The sequence below is a fragment of the Coregonus clupeaformis genome, chromosome 18, assembly GCF_020615455.1.
Source record: "Coregonus clupeaformis isolate EN_2021a chromosome 18, ASM2061545v1, whole genome shotgun sequence".
NCBI lineage: Eukaryota > Metazoa > Chordata > Actinopteri > Salmoniformes > Salmonidae > Coregonus > Coregonus clupeaformis.
Window position 1 is genome coordinate 18,157,349 of NC_059209.1, and position 19,901 is coordinate 18,177,249.

Below are 19,901 nucleotides of genomic sequence, written 5' to 3' on the forward strand. Positions count from 1 at the left end.
CCAGCAGTTTATTCTCCTCAACTTGCTCAATCACCACATTATTCAGTAAGAGATCTTGGAGAGAATTGTTACATTGGGAGCATATACACACTTGCAACAACCTTGACTTACTGCATACAGATCTCCTTCTGCCTGGAGCGAGAAACCGAGAGATCCTCACCTTCCTCTACCCTCCCTATAGCCTTTCATTCTGCTCAGGGCCAGGGGCAGTCTAGAAGTGTTTCATGTAGTAAGCAGCAAATAGCAGTGCTGGTGCTCTGGGAGTGCTTTCCCACGCTCATTTGTGGGATAATTAGGCCTCCATCATCAGTCTCCTCTCCTCAGCTCCAAGGGGCTGTAGAGGTCGAGTCTGAGGTGCTACAGCAGCACTGATCTAACTATAGACCTGGACTGGGCCTCTGGAGTGGCCGTGGAGCCACTTTAAATAAACCTCATCATCCCATCAAAGTGAGGGAGAAGGTACTGTAACAATGAGGAGAGCAGTGTCATTTCTTTCCTGATGTATACAAGTCTGACTTTACAGCATTGTAGGTATGTAATATATGTATTGTAGGTATGTAATTAATGTATTGTAGATATATAATAGATGTATTGTTAAGTGTCTCACCTGTGCGTTGTGAGTGATAGCCTCAGCCTGTTGGCCTGTGATCACTGACAAGGTGTCTGTTGGCTCCTTCTCACAGGGGTCGTGAACTCCTGGACCATCTGGAACAGCAGTAAAAATCAACATACATTGTACGGGCTTACTGGGCTAACTCAGCCCAAACAACCCCAGTGAATGGGCACAGTAATATTTTTATTTAACCTTTATTTAACCAGGAAGTCCCATTGAGGTCAGCAGACCTCTTTCCTAGGGGATACCTGGATATAAAACCTCCTATTCCCTGCGACTGACCTGGGAGGAGGATCCCTGAGGCGATGCACTCCATGACCCTGCGCAGGGCCTCTCCGGGCCCCAGGGGCCGGTTACAGGTGGCTATGGCCTTCTCACAGATCAGCTCTAGGGGCTGTGGGGAGAGAGTATTTTATTAGGATCCCCATTAGCTACTTCTAAAGCAGCAGCCACTCTTCCTGGGGTCCACACAAAACATTAAATAATTTATAACATTAATAGACAAGTACAGTGCATTCAGAAAGTATTCAGACCCCTTCACTTTTTCCTCATTTTGTTACATTACAGCCTTATTCTAAAATGGCTTAAATTGTTTTTTTTACCTCATCAATCTCCACACAATACCCCATAATGATAAAGAAAAAAGGTTTGTAGAAATGTTTTCAAATATATTACAAATAAAAAAACGGAAAAACTACATTTACATAAGTATTCAGACTCTTTACTCAGTACTTTGTTGAAGCACCTTTGGCAGCGATTACAGCCGAGTCTTCTTGGGTATGACGCTACAAGCATGGCACACCTGTATTTGGTGAGTTTCTCCCATTCTTCTCTGCAGATCCTCTCAAGCTCTGTCAGGTTGGATGTGGAGCGTCGCTGCACAGCTATTTTCAGGTCTCTCCAGAGATGTTAGATCGGGTTAAAGTGCGGGCTCTGGCTGGGCCACTCAAGGACATTCCGAGACTTGTCCCGAAGCCACTCCTGCATTGTGTTGGCTGTGTGCTTAGGGTCGTTGTCCTGTTGGAAGGTGAACCTTCGCCCCAGTCGGAGGTCCTGAGCACTCTGGAGGAGGTTTTCATCAAGGAGCTCTCTGTACTTTGCTCCGTTCACCTTTCCCTCGATCCTGACTAGTCTCCACCATGCTTCACCGTAGGGATGGTGCCAGGTTTCCTCCAGACGTGACGTTTGGCATTCCGGCAAAAATGTTCAATCTTGGTTTCATCAGACCAGAGAATCTTGTTTCTCATGGTCTGAGAGTCCTTTAGGTGCCTTTTGGCAAACTCCAAGCAGGCTGTCATGTGCCTTTTACTGAGGAGTGGCTTCCGTCTGGCCACGCTACCATAAAGGCCTGATTGGTGGAGTGCTGCAGAGATGGTTGTCCTTCTGGAAGGTTCTCCCATCTCCACAGAGGAACTGTGGAGCTCTATCAGAGTGACCATTAGGTTCTTGGTCCCCTGCCAGACCAATATCCTTTTCCCCGGATTGTTCAGTTTAACCGGGCGACCAGCTCTAGGAAGAGTCTTGGTGGTTCCAAACTTCCTCCATTTAAGAATAATGGAGGCCACTGTGTTCTTGGGGACCTTCAATGCTACAGAAATGTTTTGGTACCCTTCCCCAGATCTGTGTCCCGACACAATCCTGTCTCGGAGCTCTATGGACAATTCCTTCGAACTCATGGCTTGGTTTTTGCTCTGACATGCACTGTCAACTGTGGGACCTTATACAGACAGGTGTGTATCTTTCCTAATCATGTCTAATCAATTTAATTTCCCACAGGTGGACTCCAATCAAGAAGTACAAACATCTCAAGGATGATCAATGGAAACAGGATGCACCTGAGCTCAATTTCAAGTCTAATAGCAAAGGGTCTGAATACTTATGTAAATAAGCTATTTCTGTTGGGTTTTTTTTTTTATATACATTTCCAAACATTTCTACAAACCTGTTTTCGCTTTGTCATTATGGGCTATTGTATGTAGATTGATGAGGATTTTATATTTATTTAATCCATTTTAAAATAAGGCTGTAACGTAACAAAATGTGGAAAAAGGGAAGGGGTCTGAATACTTTCCGAATGCACTGTACATTATGTGCTTACACAAACATACACACACCTCTTCCTACTCTCCATGGACCACTTACCCATCCTTTGAGAGGCTCCCACACAGTTAGTCTGTTGCACATATCTCTGAAAATACGCATGACGATGACACACGACTTCAGATTGGTCACTCTGGCCTACATGGGGGACAGACAAGACAATGTGAACAGACTCTCAATACGAGTCCAGTGATGATTCAAAAAACGTACAGTCCACCATCAGGATTGCTAAATTCTTCAGTCATACAAAGGATATTAAGCCATTTAATGTTCCCCAAATATCCCTCTAGGGAGCAAACGGTTCTGAATGAGGTATGAATTAAATGTCAAATTGTGAAATCAGATCAGATGTCCCACCTGGAACCATTTGGTGTGTCTGAGTGTTGCCAGGGCAGCCCGGCACCTCCACCCGTCCAGCACCTCATCAAGCTCCTCCACCTTCACGCCTTCCTCTGGAAAGAGGGACAGGATGAGGACACATGATTGTGTTGGCCTAGGGAGCCTTCAGACAGACAGCAGCACAAACACAAGCTGCATCTGAAATGGTACCCTATTCCCTATGGAGGTGGTGGTCAAAAGGAGTCCACTTTAGAGAATAGGGTGCCTATTTAGGACGTACCCACAGACACACAGGCAAGTAGGGTGGCCGGCTATAATTAGCATCCTACTGATCTGATAGAACTCAAAAATGTCCCCGCAACTCATTCTATTTTTTCCCCCCATCCTGCACAGAAGGTTACAGGAGTAAATGTGAGCACATGCTTCTGCTGCGGCCCTGCCAGATGGGTACTCAGTCTAGATGCAGATCAGTGGCTACTTCAATGGCCTCACCACCAGATTAGTGTTGTCAGTACAGTGCGGGACAATGAAAATGAGAGCATGGCCCCATCTCAGGACACAGGACAGATATTTCTTTTAATGGGGAGAATGGAAGGGGATAATGTCTGGAGATTAGTTCTGTAACTACTGTCTTGAGGATCTCAAGGATGTTTAGAGAAGTAGTTGGAAAGCGTTGGAATTGTGTAATTGAAAAAATGAAATTGAGTCATAATTCAATGTGTTTGTCATGTATTGTAGTAGGACACCATGCTGGTATTTTCTGTCTTGCAGGTCAATCAGATGTTTATGGTTACTAAACCACACTGGCTTCCTGTGGGATCAACCCTGCCCTGCCATGGCTGGAACTGAGCCATGGGCGAAAATAAAAAGCAACAGCAGAAAGACAGAACATAAACATCTGAGAGTGAGGACACCACCCTGGAAAGAAAGTGAAGGCTCAGTTTCTTGGGAGCAGTTAGCTAGGGGGTGATTGCTATGGGATGAGCAAACGGACCGCAGACCACACTAAAGAACTCTGGGCTTAGTAAGAGAGATATTCTCTTCATCCCCTCCAAATAATTAATGTGGCAAATTAGCAATGTAATCCACATTACATTTACATTACATTTTAGTCATTTAGCAGACGCTCTTATCCAGAGCGACTTACAGGAGCAATTAGGGTTAAGTGCCTTGCTCAAGGGCACATTTACGTCATTTAGCAGACGCTCTAGTCCAGAGCGACTCACAAATTGATGCATTCACCCTATAGCCAGTGGGATAACCACTTTACAATTTTTTTTTTTGGGGGGGGGGTAGAAGGATTACTTTATCCTATCCCAGGTATTCCTTAAAGAGGTGGGGTTTCAAATGTCTCCGGAAGGTGGTGAGCGACTCCGCTGTGTGTGTGGGGGGGTAGAAGGATTACTTTATCCTATCCCAGGTATTCCTTAAAGAGGTGGGGTTTCAAATGTCTCCGGAAGGTGGTGAGCGACTCCGCTGTGTGTGGGGGGGGTAGAAGGATTACTTTATCCTATCCCAGGTATTCCTTAAAGAGGTGGGGTTTCAAATGTCTCCGGAAGGTGGTGAGCGACTCCGCTGTGTGTGGGGGGGTAGAAGGATTACTTTATCCTATCCCAGGTATTCCTTAAAGAGGTGGGGTTTCAAATGTCTCCGGAAGGTGGTGAGTGACTCCGCTGTCCTGGCGTCGTGAGGGAGCTTGTTCCACCATTGGGGTGCCAGAGCAGCGAACAGTTTTGACTGGGCTGAGCGGGAACTATGCTTCCGCAGAGGAAGGGGAGCCAGCAGGCCAGAGGTGGATGAACGCAATGCCCTCGTTTGGGTGTAGGGACTGATCAGAGCCCGAAGGTACAGAGGTGCCGTTCCCCTCGCTGCTCCAAAGGCAAGCACCATGGTCTTGTAACGGATGCGACATCTACTGAATATAGGCCTGCAGCTAGAACCACAACCAATTCAGGCTATTTCAAAGTTACAAGAAGATCACCCCGCTCCGCACAATCAAATGCCTTTTTGGCATGAATTACATTCGCTAGTACATCTTATTTTAGAATCGGTAATTGTATTATGTGATGAATAATTGACTCCAACCGTTGGGACAGGTTTTTCGCTCAAATATTTATATTAACATTGACTAATGAAATTGGATAGTAATATCCACTTATTTGTAGGTTTTAAATGTTAATTCCTGGATTGGTTTATTGAGCGAGTTGGAAATAAAATAGATTTTCTGATTTCTTCAATAGCGAATTATTGGTCTAAGATTATTAGCTTTTGAATTTAGTAGTTACACTGGCCATTTTAAGTGTAAGGTTAGTAGACATGTGCAGCAGTATACTGTATTTATGGAGGGGTTTGTAAGAGCAGTCTGTGTGGTTTTGCAGATCTTTGCCATAGAGACCGTTGTGAAAGCTGGACATTATGGAAGAGGTGGAACACAAACAAGATGAGCAAATGAAGCAATTGGGTCAACCCATGTCACACCTCCTAATGCTAGACTGAGGGCCTTCATGGTCTGCCCCAGGGGAGATCTGGGAAATATAAAGTACAGGCATCTGCTAAGGATCTTGGCCCAGGGATTGCAAGGACTTACAGTTGAAGTCGGAAGTTTACATACACTTAGGTTGGAGTCATTAAAACTAGTTTTTCAACCACTCCACATATTTCTTGTTATCAAACTATAGTTTTGGCAAGTCGGTTAGGACATCTACTTTGTGCATGACACAAGTAATTTTCCCAACAATTGTTTACAGACAGATTATTCCACTTATAATTCACTGTATCACAATTCCAGTGGGTCAGAAGTTTACATACACTATGTTGACCGTGCCTTTAAACAGCTTGGAAAATTCCAGAAAATGATGTCATGGCTTTAGAAGCTTCTGATAGGCTAATTGACATAATTTGAGTCAATTGGAGGAGTACCTGTGGATGTATTTCAAGGCCTACCTTCAGACTCAGTGCCTCTTTGCTTGACATCATGTGAAAATCAAAAGAAATCAGCCAAGACCTCAGAGAAAAAAAAAAGTAGACCTCCACAAGTCTGGTTCATCCTTGGGAGCAATTTCCAAACGCCTGAAGGTACCACGTTCATCTGTACAAACAATAGTACGCAAGTATAAACACCATGGGACCACGCAGCCAAAGAACATTTGTGTGCAGAACTGAAAAAGCGTTTGTGAGCAAGGAGGCCTACAAACCTGACTCAGTTACACCAGCTCTGTCAGGAGGAATGGGCCAAAATTCACCCAACTTATTGTGGGAAGCTTGTGGAAGGCTACCCGAAACGTTTGACCCAAGTTAAACAATTTAAAGGCAATACTACCAAATACTAATCGAGTGTATGTAAACTTCTGACCCACTGGGAATGTGATGAAATAAATAAAAGCTGAAATAAATCATTGTCTCTACTATTATTCTGACATTTCACATTCTTAAAATAAAGTGGTGATCCTAACTGACCTAAGACAGGGAATTTTTACTAAGATGAAATGTCAGGAATTGTGATAAACTGAGTTTAAAGTATTTGGCTAAGGTGTATGTAAACTTCCGACTTCAACTGTAAAAAGGACCATAAAGGCACAAAATATACACTATATCTCAGTCCCTCCAGGATTTCGCAGGGATTTTCTGTAATATTTACGGGTAAAAATTATTGATTTTGCTGCAGCAATTCCGCCATTTTGTATGGCAATATGCAATGATTTTGTCAAATTTGTCGTGAAAATGCACTGACAAGGGAAAACTTTTGTTGACATGTGGCTTGATTGAACCATATCATGCGGTAAATGTGCAGTGATTGGTTAAAATTGCAAGCCCTCTTTTTGTACTGCGGTGACGGGTCTCAGTTTCATGCAATAATATTGCAATGATTTGACTGTTTTATGCAGAAATAGTTCAGTGAGGGACTGATATTTATGGCATTATCCTTGAGTGCACTCGTTGTTCTGCCTTTCAAGTGCAACTTGAGACTTTATAAAAACTGTGGAGTTTTAATAAGACAGAATATAAAAAGTTTTAAAAGTATTTTCTCAGCCAGAAATATCAGGTTGTAAACTTATGTTACGTTTTCAGTTCCTGCTAAGTTATTGCCTTTTCATTCCCCTGCAATGTTTTGATTCAGTGTCTTTGATTCACTTAAAAATACCCTTATAACACTTAACTAATTCAACAGAAGAAAAAAAAAATACGCTAAGAAAATGTGCCAGTAGGCACTGGGCAGGAATAAATTGATGAAAAGAAACCAGGCGAATGGAGCCTCATGAGCCCTTCCTATGTAGAACTGTCTCTCCAGTTTCCACCAGCTGCAGGTCATGAAGAAGCCATCAATCATAAGGACTACATTCCAAAAAGACAACCCCAATTAGAGCTCTCTGACGTCATCAGCTTAGACTTTCATTAGTGACCAAAAAACTAAGAAAATGTATACCACGTATTAATACCACTGACTTTACAACATGAAGTTATGGGATGTCATTCTGAGCAAATCAACAGCAAAGTTAGAGAGAGTCGTCGAATATCAATGTGCAAGGCCAACCACTCTTCAACAAAATATCAAATATGTTGAATATCGGCAATCAAGAATGCAGTTGGATACCAGTTGCCTGTCTTCTGTCGGCTCTGAATTGGACATGGACCAGAATTTCATGGTGTACAGCAGGGCTGTTCAATGTCGGTCCTGGTGGGCCAAAACATTTCTGGTTTTCATCGTCTCCTTCTACTAATTCAGACCTGGGACACCAGGTGAGTGCAATTAACTACAAAGTAGAAACAAAAAACAGATGGGTTTCGGCCCTCCAAGACCTGAATTGAACAGCCCTGGTGTAGAGTAACCCAGAGAAGAGAAGTACATTGAACAGAGGAGGGGGGGGGGGGGAGCGATGTCTAGGGCTAGGCAGAGAGTGGTTTTATAGGGGAAGCCCCTTGTACCCGGGTGTCCTGCGCTGGGCCTCGTCGCTAGGCTGGCTCCCAGCCCGGCGCTTCCAGGTTTGATAATCCACAGACGCTGGGCTGGGGTGCTGTGGTAAAATAAAGACATTTGCACACTATATATAATCCCAAACATTCTATGGAGATCCGTTTCGGGGGGCAATGTGCCTTTCGCAGGGTTAAGGATGCTGTGGTAAGACAACCAGTTTTGAGTTGTGAGGTCAGATGGAACCTTAGAAATAGAATCCTAATTCTAATTCTATGAATAGAACAAACTTCAATACAGTCAGTCTGTGTTCTACTTTCATGTTGTTCACCAGAACTAGAGGTCGCAGGAGAGCTTGTGCTGGTGGCATATTGTGTTGGTTACACAATTAAAATGAAACTTCTTTGCTTGTGCTGTGCAGAGTATTTAGAGGCTGAGGACAAAATCTCTCTCCTAGCATTCATCTGCTCCAGTGTTTCACAAATAACACACTCAATGCAACATTTATGCTGCGAGGACCTTTTGTACAGAATGCTGAAAATCTTTTTTCAGTCTCCCCTAGTGGGGTTGACACACTACAATAGGTTTTACATAATTGCTGCTCTTCACGTCCTTTCATTCATTCCTTTAAAAAAAAATTGTATTCCCTTTTTAAAAACCACAGAATAAGCACCCTCTGTCTCCATTGCTGCATTTTGCAGTTTCCCACAAACTGGATGTTGGGAAAGGATAGGATAAACACCCTGACTCTCTGTTAGACAAGAATGATGAGACAGAATGCTGTAAGGAGAAACCCGAGACAGATGGCTATTCACACTTTCACACCTGACCAACTCCTGTCAGCTTTCAACCCTCCTTTATCACCCTCCCTCGCCTCTTTTCTCCACACCCCATTCCTGTCATCTTTCACCTCTGCTTTGTACATCCCTCATTCCCGCAGTCTCCCTCATTCGCTCCTTCCTCCGCTTTCCTCTGCTTCCCCACCTCTCCTAATCTTCCCTCTTTTCTAACCACTTAGACTCCTGGCGCTGACGAAGATGGCGGCCTCGCGACTAGCTCTTAGGAAACTTTGCAGTATTTTGTTTTTTTAGGTATAATTTTTTACATTATTAGCTCAGAAAGTGTTTTGCATCATTACATACAGCCGGGAAAAACTATTGGATATCAGAGCGGCGGTAACTCACCAGCATTACGACCAGGAATACGACTTTCCCGAAGCAGATCCTTTTCTGCTCTCCCCAGGGCAACTGAACTGATTCCAGCGGCTGACCCAAAACATCGCCGGCGAAGGAGAGGCACTCGGAGCGGCCTGCTGGTTCGACTTAGGAGGCGCACACACCACCCACCGCTTCCAAGTATTCTACTCGCTAATGTTCAATCTTTGGTTAAAAAAGTCGACGAACTGCGGGCAAGGATTTCTTTCCAGAGAGACATCAAGGCCTGTAACATACTCTGTTTCACGGAAACACGGCTCTCTTGGGATATTCTGTCGAAATCGGTCCAGCCAGATGGGTTCTCAGTTCATCGCGCAGACAGGAATAAATATCTCTCCGAGAAGCAGAAGGGCGGAGGTGTGTGTTTCATGATTAATGACTCATGGTGTAATTGTAGTAACATACAGGAACTCGAGTCCTTCTGTTCACCCGACCTAGAATATCTCACAAACAAATGCCGACCGTATTATCTCCCAAGATAATTTTCTTCGGTTATAGTCACAGCCGTGTATATCCCCCCTCAAGCCGATACCACGACAGCCCTCAAAGAACTTCACTGGAAACCACATATCCTGAGGCTGCATTTATTGTAGCCAGGGATTTTAACAAAGCACATTTGAGGACTAGGCTGCCGAAGTTCTATCAACATATCAACTGTTGTACTCGCGCTGCTAAAATCCTCGACCATTGCTATTCAAACTTCCGGGATGGTTATAAGGCCTTCCCCCGCCCTCCTTTCGGCAAATCTGACCACGACTCCATTTTGCTTCTCCCTTCCTATAGGCAGAAACTCAAACAGGAAGTACCCGTGCTAAGGAATATTCAACGCTGGTCTGACCAATCGGAATCCACGCTTCAAGATTGTTTTGATCACGCGGACTGGGATATGTTCCGGGTAGCTTCCGAAAATAATTTAGACGAATACACTGAAACAGTGACTGAGTTTATCAGGAAGTGTATAGGTGATTTTGTGCACACTGTGACTATTAAAACCTACCCTAACCAGAAACCGTGGATAGACGGCAGCATTCGCGCAAATCTAAAAGCGCGAACCACCGCATTCAACAATGGCAAGGTGACTGGGAATATGGCAGAATACAAACAGTGTAGCTACTCACTCCGCAAGGCAATTAAACTGGCAAAACATCAGTATAGAGACAAAGTGGAGTCGCAATTCAATGGCTCAGACACGAGACGTATGTGGCAGGATTTAAAGACAATCACGGACTACAAAAATAAAACCAGCCACGTCGCCGACACAGACGTCTCGCTTCCAGACAAGCTAAACAGATTCTTCGCCCGCTTTGAGGATAACACAGTGCCACAGACGAGGCCCATTACCAAGGACTGTGGCCTCTCCTTCTCCATGTCCGACGTGATTAAGACATTTAAACATGTTAACCCCCGCAAGGCTGCCGGCCCAGACGGCATCCATTGCCGCGTCCTCAGAGCATGCGCAGACCAGCTGGCTGGTGTGTTTATGGACATATTCAATCTCTCCCTTTCCCAGTCTGCTGTTCCCACATGCTTCAAGAGGGCCACCATTGTTCCTGTACCCAAGAAAGCAAAGGTAACTGAACTAAATGACTATCGCCCTGTAGCACTCACCTCTGTCATCATGAAGTGCTTTGAGAGACTAGTCAAGGATCATATCACCTCTACCTTACCTGTCACCCTAGACCCACTTCAATTTGCTTACCGCCCCAATAGATCCATAGATGATGCAATCGCCATCACACTGCACTATCCCATCTGGACAAGAGGAATACCCATGTAAGAATGCTGTTCACTGACTATAGTTCAGCATTCAACACCATAGTACCCTCCAAGCTCATCATTAAGCTCGAGGCCCTGGGTCTGAACCCCGCCCTGTGCAACTGGGTCCTGGACTTCCTGACTGGCCGCCCCCAGGTGGTGCAGGTAGGAAACAACATCTCCACGTCGCTGATCCTCAACACTGGGGTCCCACAAGAGTGCTCAGCCCCCTCCTGTACTCCCTGTTCACCCATGACTGCGTGGCCAAGCACGCCTCCAACTCAATCATCAAGTTTGCAGACGACACAACAGTAGTAGGCCTGATTACCAACAATGACGAGACCGCCTACAGGGAGGAGGTGAGGGCTCTGGGAGTGTGGTGCCAGGCAAATAACCTCTCACTCAACATCAACAAAACAAAGGAGATGATCGTGGACTTCAGGAAACAGCAGAGGGTGCACCCCCCTATCCACATCGACGGGACCGCAGTGTAGAAGGTGGAAAGCTTCCTTGGCGTACACATCACCGACAAACTGAAATTGTCCACCCACGCAGACAGTGTGGTGAAGAAGGCGCAACAGAGCCTCTTCAACCTCAGGAGGCTGAAGAAATGTGGCTTAGCACCTAAAACCCTCACAAACTTTTACAGATTCACAATTGAGAGCATCCTGTCGGGCTGTATCACCGCCTGGTACGGCAACTGCACCGCCCACAACCGCAGGGCTCTCCAGAGGGTGGTGCGGTCTGCCGAACGCATTACCGGGGGCAAACTACCCGCCCTCCAAGACACATACAACACCCGATGTCACAGGAAGGCCAAAAATATCATCAAGGACATCAACCACCCGAGCCACTGCCTGTTCATCCCGCTATCATCCAGAAGGCGAGGTCAGTACAGGTGCATCAAAGCTGGGACCGAGAGAATGAAAAACAGCTTCTATCTCAAGGCCATCAGACTGTTAAATAGCCATCACTAGCACATTAGAGGCTGCTGCTGCCTATTGAAATCACTGGCCACTTTAAGAAATTGAACACTAGTCACTTTAATAATGTTTACATATCTTGCACTACTCATCTCATATGTATATACTGCATTCTATTCTATAATATTGTACTGTATCTTAGTCCATGCCGCTCTGTCATTGCTTGTCCATATATGTATATATTCTTAAATCCCATTCCTTACTAGTTTTGTGTGTATTGGGTATATGTTGTGAAATTGTTAGATATTACTGCACTGTCGGAGCTAGAAGCACAAGCATTTCGCTACACCCGCTATAACATCTGCTAAACACGTGTATGTGACAAATACAATTTGATTTGATTTGATTTTAACCCTGCCTTGTTCATTTAATGACCACAATGGAAATAAGGGTTCAGGTTTTACTGATAGATTTTAAAAGTATAAGTTGATAGATTTTAAAGGTATATTATGTTGTCTTCAGCTGGAGCAGCTTTATGTTTATTTTAATTGTCAGATAAAATCATACATTCAACTAATTAAATCCTTCAAAAGGTTAAATAAACATATTTTTCTCATTGGAGGACTGACAGAGGGGTAAATACCTTGGTCTATGGCAGTGTGTTCATCTCTCATGGCCAGTGAGGACAGGGTGACCTTCAGGGAGAATTTGGGGTCGTTGACGTTGACCACCCAGATGGCTGACTCCGACACGCTCGACCGTACCTCGTACTTGTCCTCTGTCAGCGTCTGCAAGGGCAACCAATGAGGGTTGAGGCAGATCATAAGCTAGCTGTGGCATGCACACAACATGTTCAACACATTCACATTACACACTATTATATTACTACAATTTAAATTATCAGAACATGTTTAATCTTCATAGGCATCATAACAAAACTTCCAATATCATTTTCTATGCATGGCATTTTATTGTCTTTCCAGTTTTGTAGTGATCATGTTCACAGGGAGAAAGATTCAGGTGTATTCTCTAGTCTAGCAGTTAGTTGCTTTGAATAATGCTTCATCTCTCCCCTTCTGTGTCAACCTCACTCCACCTCCTTCGCTGAAAAGCCGAGAGGTGCAAATGGAATCGTCCCTTGATGATAACCTGCACAGCAGACTCGAGCGGTAATTAACTCGGTGATAATGAGGGAGAGAGGGAGCACAGGGAGACCATGTACAGTAGTCAGCTCTGCACTACAGAAAGCAGTGGTGGATGTAGTCTTTTCTGCACTACACTACAGAAAAGAGCTGTGGTACGCTCAGGTCTGCACAAGAGGTTGACACGGGAACAGGACTCCCGCGGGTCTTGCGGGTCCCGCGGGATTCCGGCAGGAATGAGATTCAAGTTCTAGAGTCAAGTTCGGGATAGTCCAGAATCAACAGTCCACAGGAGCAGGCAGTACAGGAATAGTTATAAACTGAGGTTTGGGGGAGGGGACGGGTAGAAATACAGTACCAGTCAAAAGTTTGGACAAACCTACTCATTCAAGGGTTTTTCTTTATTTTTACAATTTTTTACATTGTTGAATAATAGTGAAGACATCAGAACTATGAAATAATACATATGGAATCATATAGTAACCAAAAAAGTTTTAAACAAATCAAAATATATTTTACATTTGAGATTCTTCAAATAGCCACCCTTTGCCTTGATGACAACTTTGAACACTCTTGGCATTCTCTCAACCAGCTTCCCCTGGAATGCTTTTCCAACAGTCTTGAAGGAGTTCCCACATATGCTGAGCACTTGTTGGCTGCTTTTCCTGCACTCTGCGGTCCAACTCATCCCAAACAATCTCAATTTGGTTGAGGTCGGGGATTGTGGAGGCCAGGTCATCTGATGCAGCACTCCATCACTCTCCTTCTTGGTCAAATAGCCCTTACACAACCTGGAGGTGTGTTGGGCCATTGTCCTGTTGAAAAACAAATGATAGTCCCACTAAGTGCAAACCAGATGGGATGGCGTATCGCTGCAGAATGCTGTGGTAGCCATGCTGGTTAAGTGTGCCTTGAATTCTAAATAAATCACAGACAGTCACCAGTAAAGCACACCACACCATCACACCTCCTCCTCCATGCTTCACGGTGGGAACCACACATGCGGAGATAATCCGTTCAAGTACTCTGCGTCTCACAAAGACAGCGGTTGGAACCAAAAATCTCATATTTGGACAAATTTTGGACTTGAGATGTGTCTGTTACTTGAACTCTGTGAAGCATTTATTTGGGCTGCAATTTCTGAGGCTGGTAACTCTAATGAACTTATCCTCTGCAGCAGAGGTAACTCTGGGTCTTCCATTTATGTGGCGGTCCTCATTAGAGCCAGTTTCATCATAGCGCTTGATGGTTTTTGCGACTGCACTTGAAGAAACTTTTAAAAGTTCTTGAAATGTTCCGTATTGACTGACCTTCATGTCTTAAAGTAATGATGGACTGTCGTTTCTCTTTTCTTATTTGAGCTGTTCTTGCCATAACATGGACTTGGTCTTTTACCAAATAGGGCTATCGTCTGTATACCCCCCTACCTTGTCACAACACAACTGATTGGCTCAAACACATGAAGAAGGAAAGAAATTCCACAAATTAACTTTTAAGAAGGCACACCTGTTAATTTAAATGCATTCCAGGTGACTACCTCATGAAGCTGGTTGAGAGAATGCCAAGAGTGCGCAAAGCTGTCAAGGCAAAGGGTGGCTACTTTGAAGAATCTCAAATATAAAATATATTTTGATTTGTTTAACACTTTTTTGGTTACTACATGATTCCATATGTGTTATTTCATAGTTTTCACTATTATTCTGCAATGTAAAAAAAAAAATTAAATAAAGAAAAACCCTTGAATGAGTAGGTGTGTCCAAACTTTTGACTGGTATTGTATGTAATGTGTGGAGCATTTCATTAAAAAAATAAAATAAAAAAATTTAGGCCTAATAAGGTTTACTTAATAAAACGAATTACAAAATAAAAATTCTATTTAATCCCCTCCCCCTTCCGTCAGCTCACTTTAGCACGCCTCGCTCCAGTTGTAGCCAGTCACTACTTTACCTCAGATGCACGCTGAGACATACACAATTGCACATGTTTATATCTATGAGTTTATTTATATATGAGTTCATCCGACTCTGGTAGAAGGGCTGTCTTCATTGCCAAAATCCCGTAATGTAGTTGTTATCAGCTGTGTGTGCACTGTGCAGGCAACTGTCTCGGGAGCGTGGAGCAGCAGCCAAATGGAGCAGTTGCTATGGCTACGCATTAGTGGATACTCAGACTGGTCTCAGGGCAGGTCTGCCGGTTTTGACTAGCAGTGACTTTTTCTAGCAGGTTAGGAGCACTTACCCACCATGTTAGGAGAATTAACGTGGCATGTTAGGAGAATTAGGTTAAGGTCAGGAAAAGGGTTAGGGTTAGCTAAAATTGTCCCCGACACAACTCAAACATATCTAGCTACAACCAGGCCTGCCCTGAGAACAGTCTTGGTTTCCACTTGTGCAATTCTGCATGCAGAGCGGGGGACAGACAGACAAGCAGCTAACGGAGGAAGTTATTTCTGATTTCTGCGCCTACAAATGAGCACAGGACGGGAGGGATTTTTATCGGGACGAGACAGGAAAGTTCAGGGGTTATAGAACTGTTGCGGGATAAGGACAGTACGGGACAGGAATTAATTTTCACTCCCGTGTCAACCTCTAGTCTGCACTACATTACGTGGTATTCGGAACTCACCTTGGATAATGTGCCATCCCATTAATTTTAAAATGTTACGGTTATTTTGCTCATGTAAAATGTTTGAGTAAAAACTGACCTGTAGTTGCAAGGGCAGGTTGGCACTAACAGTGTACAGAAGTAGTTTGGTTGGTTTGTCTCTGCACATCAGGACCAGCTCCAAGTCCAAGTCTCCTTTAACCAGGAGGCCCTTAGCCACAAGACCCACCCGCATCACCCCACACAGGATCGACACACTCTGGGGCCTGTTGAAGACAGAGCAGTGCAGTAGTCATTTAGCAGACGCTCTTATCCAGAGCGACTTACAGTTAGTGAATACATATTGTTTTATACTGGCCCCCCGTGGGAATCGAACCCACAACCCTGGCGTTGCAAACGCCATGCTCTATCAACTGAGCTACATCCCTGCCGGCCATTCCCTCCCCTACCCTGGACGACGCTGGGCCAATTGTGCGCCGCCCATGAGTCTCCCGGTCGCGGCCGGCTGCGACAGAGCCTGGATTCGAACCAGGATCTCTAGTGGCACAGTTAGCACTGCGATGCAGTGCCTTAGACCACTGCGCCACTAGTTTCTAAGGACGCCATTAACAGAGAACTGAAGAGTTATAAACTAAAATATTTTGTTTTCAGACACTCTTGTCACATGTCGAAATAACATTTATGTAGTCTACACATTTTCACCAGAACAGAGGAAGCAGTAACTGTATAACTGCTTTGTTAAAACCTACTATGTAGAGAAATGGAATCAGGTGTATATTGCTAGGCCAAAAACTAAAATGTGCACCCTTTTGGGTCCCCAGGACCAGGATTAAGAAACACTAAATATAAAGTACCTCAAGCCTTTGTGACATTGTAGAAGAGAACTCACTTTGTGCTGCCGTGGGTGCCGGTAGAGTCTCCAGCAGCATTGACGTCGGTGGTGGTGGTGGTCGGGGCCTTGCTTAGGGATGCGTTGAGGTTGTCCATCCAGTCAGACACCTGTTTGAGGGCACATTCCACGGTGGACACCAGCTTCTGGACCGCCTCCAGCTCCTCTGGCGAAGGGTAGATGTCGGCATGCTTGGCCATGACGTGGCAGTCGTCGTTGGCAAACGATCGGATGGACCTCTGAGAGGAAGGAAAAACAAATAATGAGTCATTCAGAACATGTGATCCTTTGTCAATATTCTAAAGACAAATGAGTTGGCCAGTTGCAGTAAGGACTTTTCTTGGTGTCAGACATGCCATCTTACGCTGCACCTCCTAGCAACCAGTGCTGCTGCGAATTTCCATTTGTCCTACTTACGAAGCCAGTGTGTGCTTGCCTACAAATCAGCTGTATCAGCAAATGTGTGCTGTTTAGCAAGCCCAACTGTACACAGTACAGAGAGAGCACCATGTGGAGCTTTGAGCTCAAGGTCAGTCTCACTTTCCTTTCTCTATCTCTCTTCCCTCCCTCCCTCTCTGTGTGCAGTGTGTAGGCATCACTCATTACAGTGGGTTATTTATGATAGGGTTGAATAATTCATAGGCTAGTGTGTGGAGACTGAGGAGGGGAGGCTCAAGTCCTCAGAGCTGGAGGTGGGTCATTTATCACGACCTAGCTAATCTCTTTCTGTACCACCAGGGAATTCACACCTCTATATCAGAGAGAGGGGAGCACATCAACAACCTCAACACATACAGTACACATCTCCTATATATTTCTCTTTCTCCTCTCAAACAACCCGTCTTTATTCAAGATCTGACATACAGACACATAAACAGACAGTCAGACCCAAACATACAATATAGCCACAGACAAACAACCTACTTGGACAGACATCCTCGCACTCAGCCAGATGCTCTCTCTCTCTCTCTCACACACACACACACACACACACACACACACCTCACCATCTCTAGAGGAGAGGCAAGGACCACAGACCTCTCTGGTCTAGGAGTGTGACTGGGTGTGGTCTAGGTTAGGACCAGGGGACCCTAACTCCGCCTCCTCGTGCAGTCACCTCTGACCCATCAGCTAGCTCGTGTCCCACGTGGCAGAGATACAGGTAAATCAGCACAGCTGTGGGAGGAATAAAAGGAGATGGGATAGAAATGATAAGCATTTATCACACTGGCATATGTCCAGCCATAACTACAAACAGCCAACATCAACCAAAAAAGCAGATGTATGTTATCGATTGCAACCAAATATATAGCCTAGGTATTTCTCAAAAAAGAAAGATCAAGTGAGTTATTTATTTGTTATTATGGGTAACAAAAATGTAATCATAGATATTATCTGACATTCTGACCTAACAACTAGAATACAAGCTATGCCCCTCTATTCATCAGAGCCTTCCTTGTTTTACATTTTCAATTTAGATCCGCGATCACATTATGAGTGTCATTATCTCAACCTGAATGGAGAGGCTAGGTGATTTTACAGGGATAATTAAAAGTAAGCCACACTGATGACTTTTTAATGACTTTGAAAACCTCTACAACAGCAGATGGTGAGCACAGCATGAGACAAAGGGACAGAGTCTGACACATAACCCTCTTTTTAAAAATGTAAGGTTCTGACTGAAGTTCAGAGAGTAAAAACACACTCACATAGTAAACAGGCAGGCAGTGCGACCGGAAAAGGTTTGTCATTGTTTTAGAAGTCTTCATTTAAACTTGCCAAAACTATAGACGGGTTAGCTGACAACGCAGGAGTATGTGTGTTGTTATGATTCTGGACCGTCAGATAGCTAGCAACAATGACAAGAAGCTGCCATGAGGGGAATACAGTCGTGGTCAAATGTTTTGGTCTTCACAAAGTTCGCTGCTTCAGTGTTATGAGATATTTTTGTCAGATGTTACTATGGTATACTGAAGTATAATTACAAGCATTCCATAAGTGTCAAAGGCTTTTATTGACAATTACATTAAGTTTATGCAAAGAGTCAATATTTGCAGTGTTGACCCTTCTTTTTCAAGACCTCTGCAATCCGCCCTGGCATGCTGTCAATTAACTTCTGGGCCACATCCTGACTGATGGCAGCCCATTCTTGCATAATCAATGCTTGAAGTTTGTCAGAATTTGTGGGTTTTTGTTTGTCCACCCGCCTCTTGAGGATTGACCACAAGTTCTCAATGGGATTAAGGTCTGGGGAGTTTCCTGGCCATGGACCCAAAATGTCGATGTATTGTTCCCCGAGCCACTTAGTTATCACTTTTGCCTTATGGCAAGGTGCTCCATCATGCTGGAAAAGGCATTGTTTGTCACCAAACTGTTCTTGGATGGTTGGGAGAAGTTGCTCTCGGAGGATGTGTTGGTACCATTCTTTATTCATGGCTGTGTTCTTAGGCAAAATTGTGAGTGAGCCCACTCCCTTGGCTGAGAAGCAACCCCACAATGGTCTCAGGATGCTTTACTGTTGGCATGACACAGGACTGATGGTAGCGCTCACCTTGTCTTCTCCGGACAAGGTGTTTTCCGGATGCCCCAAACAATCGGAAAGGGGATTCATCAGAGAAAATGACTTTACCCCAGTACTCAGCAGTCCAATCCCTGTACCTTTTGCAGAATATCAGTCTGTCCCTGATGTATTTCCTGGAGAGAAGTGGCTTCCTCGCTGCCCTTCTTGACACCAGGCCATCCTCCAAAAGTCTTTGCCTCATTGTGCGTGCAGATGCACTCACACCTGCCTGCTGCCATTCCTGAGCAAGCTCTGCACTGGTGCTGCCCCGATCCCGCAGCTGAATCAACTTTAGGAGACGGTCCTGGTGCTTGCTGGACTTTCTTGGGCGCCCTGAAGCCTTCTTCACAACAATTGAACCTCTCTCCTTGAAGTTCTTGATGATCCGATAAATGGCTGATTTAGGTGCAATCTTACTAGCAGCAATTTCCTTGCCTGTGAAGCCCTTTTTGTGCAAAGCAATGATGACGGCACATGTTTCCTTGCAGGTAACCTTGGTTAACAGAGGAAGAACAATGATTTCAAGCACCACCCTCCTTTTAAAGCTTCCAGTCTGTTATTCTAACTCAATCAGCATGACAGAGTGATCTCCAGCCTTGTCCTTGTCAACACTCTCACCTGTGTTAACAAGAGAATCACTGACATGATGTCAGCTGGTCCTTTTGTGGCAGGGCTGAAATGCAGTGGAATTTTTTGGGGGGGATTAAGTTCATTTTCATGGCTAAGAGGGACTTTGCAATTAATTGCAATTCATCTGATCACTCTTCACAACATTCTGGAGTATATTGAAATTGGCATCATAAAAACTGAGGCAGCAGACTTTGTGAAAATTAATATTTGTGTCATTCTCAAA

At 44.5% G+C, this 19,901-nt stretch overlaps 1 protein-coding gene across 2 annotated transcripts in view; it reads right to left on the reverse strand.

The window, feature by feature from the left end:
• The window catches only part of LOC121550561 (spermatid perinuclear RNA-binding protein-like), a 76,844-nt gene that overhangs the window by 39,720 nt on the left and 17,223 nt on the right, over nucleotides 1-19,901 (reverse strand). For both annotated transcript variants that reach the window (XM_041862873.2, XM_041862872.1), the window contains exons 2-9: nucleotides 17,496-17,664; nucleotides 16,489-16,727; nucleotides 15,700-15,865; nucleotides 12,497-12,641; nucleotides 3,071-3,165; nucleotides 2,756-2,851; nucleotides 896-1,007; nucleotides 608-705 (exon numbers count right to left, since the gene is read on the reverse strand). In XM_041862873.2, the coding sequence (XP_041718807.1) occupies nucleotides 608-705; nucleotides 896-1,007; nucleotides 2,756-2,851; nucleotides 3,071-3,165; nucleotides 12,497-12,641; nucleotides 15,700-15,865; nucleotides 16,489-16,727; nucleotides 17,496-17,498 (954 nt within the window). In that variant the 5' untranslated portion in view covers nucleotides 17,499-17,664. The remainder of the gene's footprint in view (nucleotides 1-607; nucleotides 706-895; nucleotides 1,008-2,755; nucleotides 2,852-3,070; nucleotides 3,166-12,496; nucleotides 12,642-15,699; nucleotides 15,866-16,488; nucleotides 16,728-17,495; nucleotides 17,665-19,901) is intronic.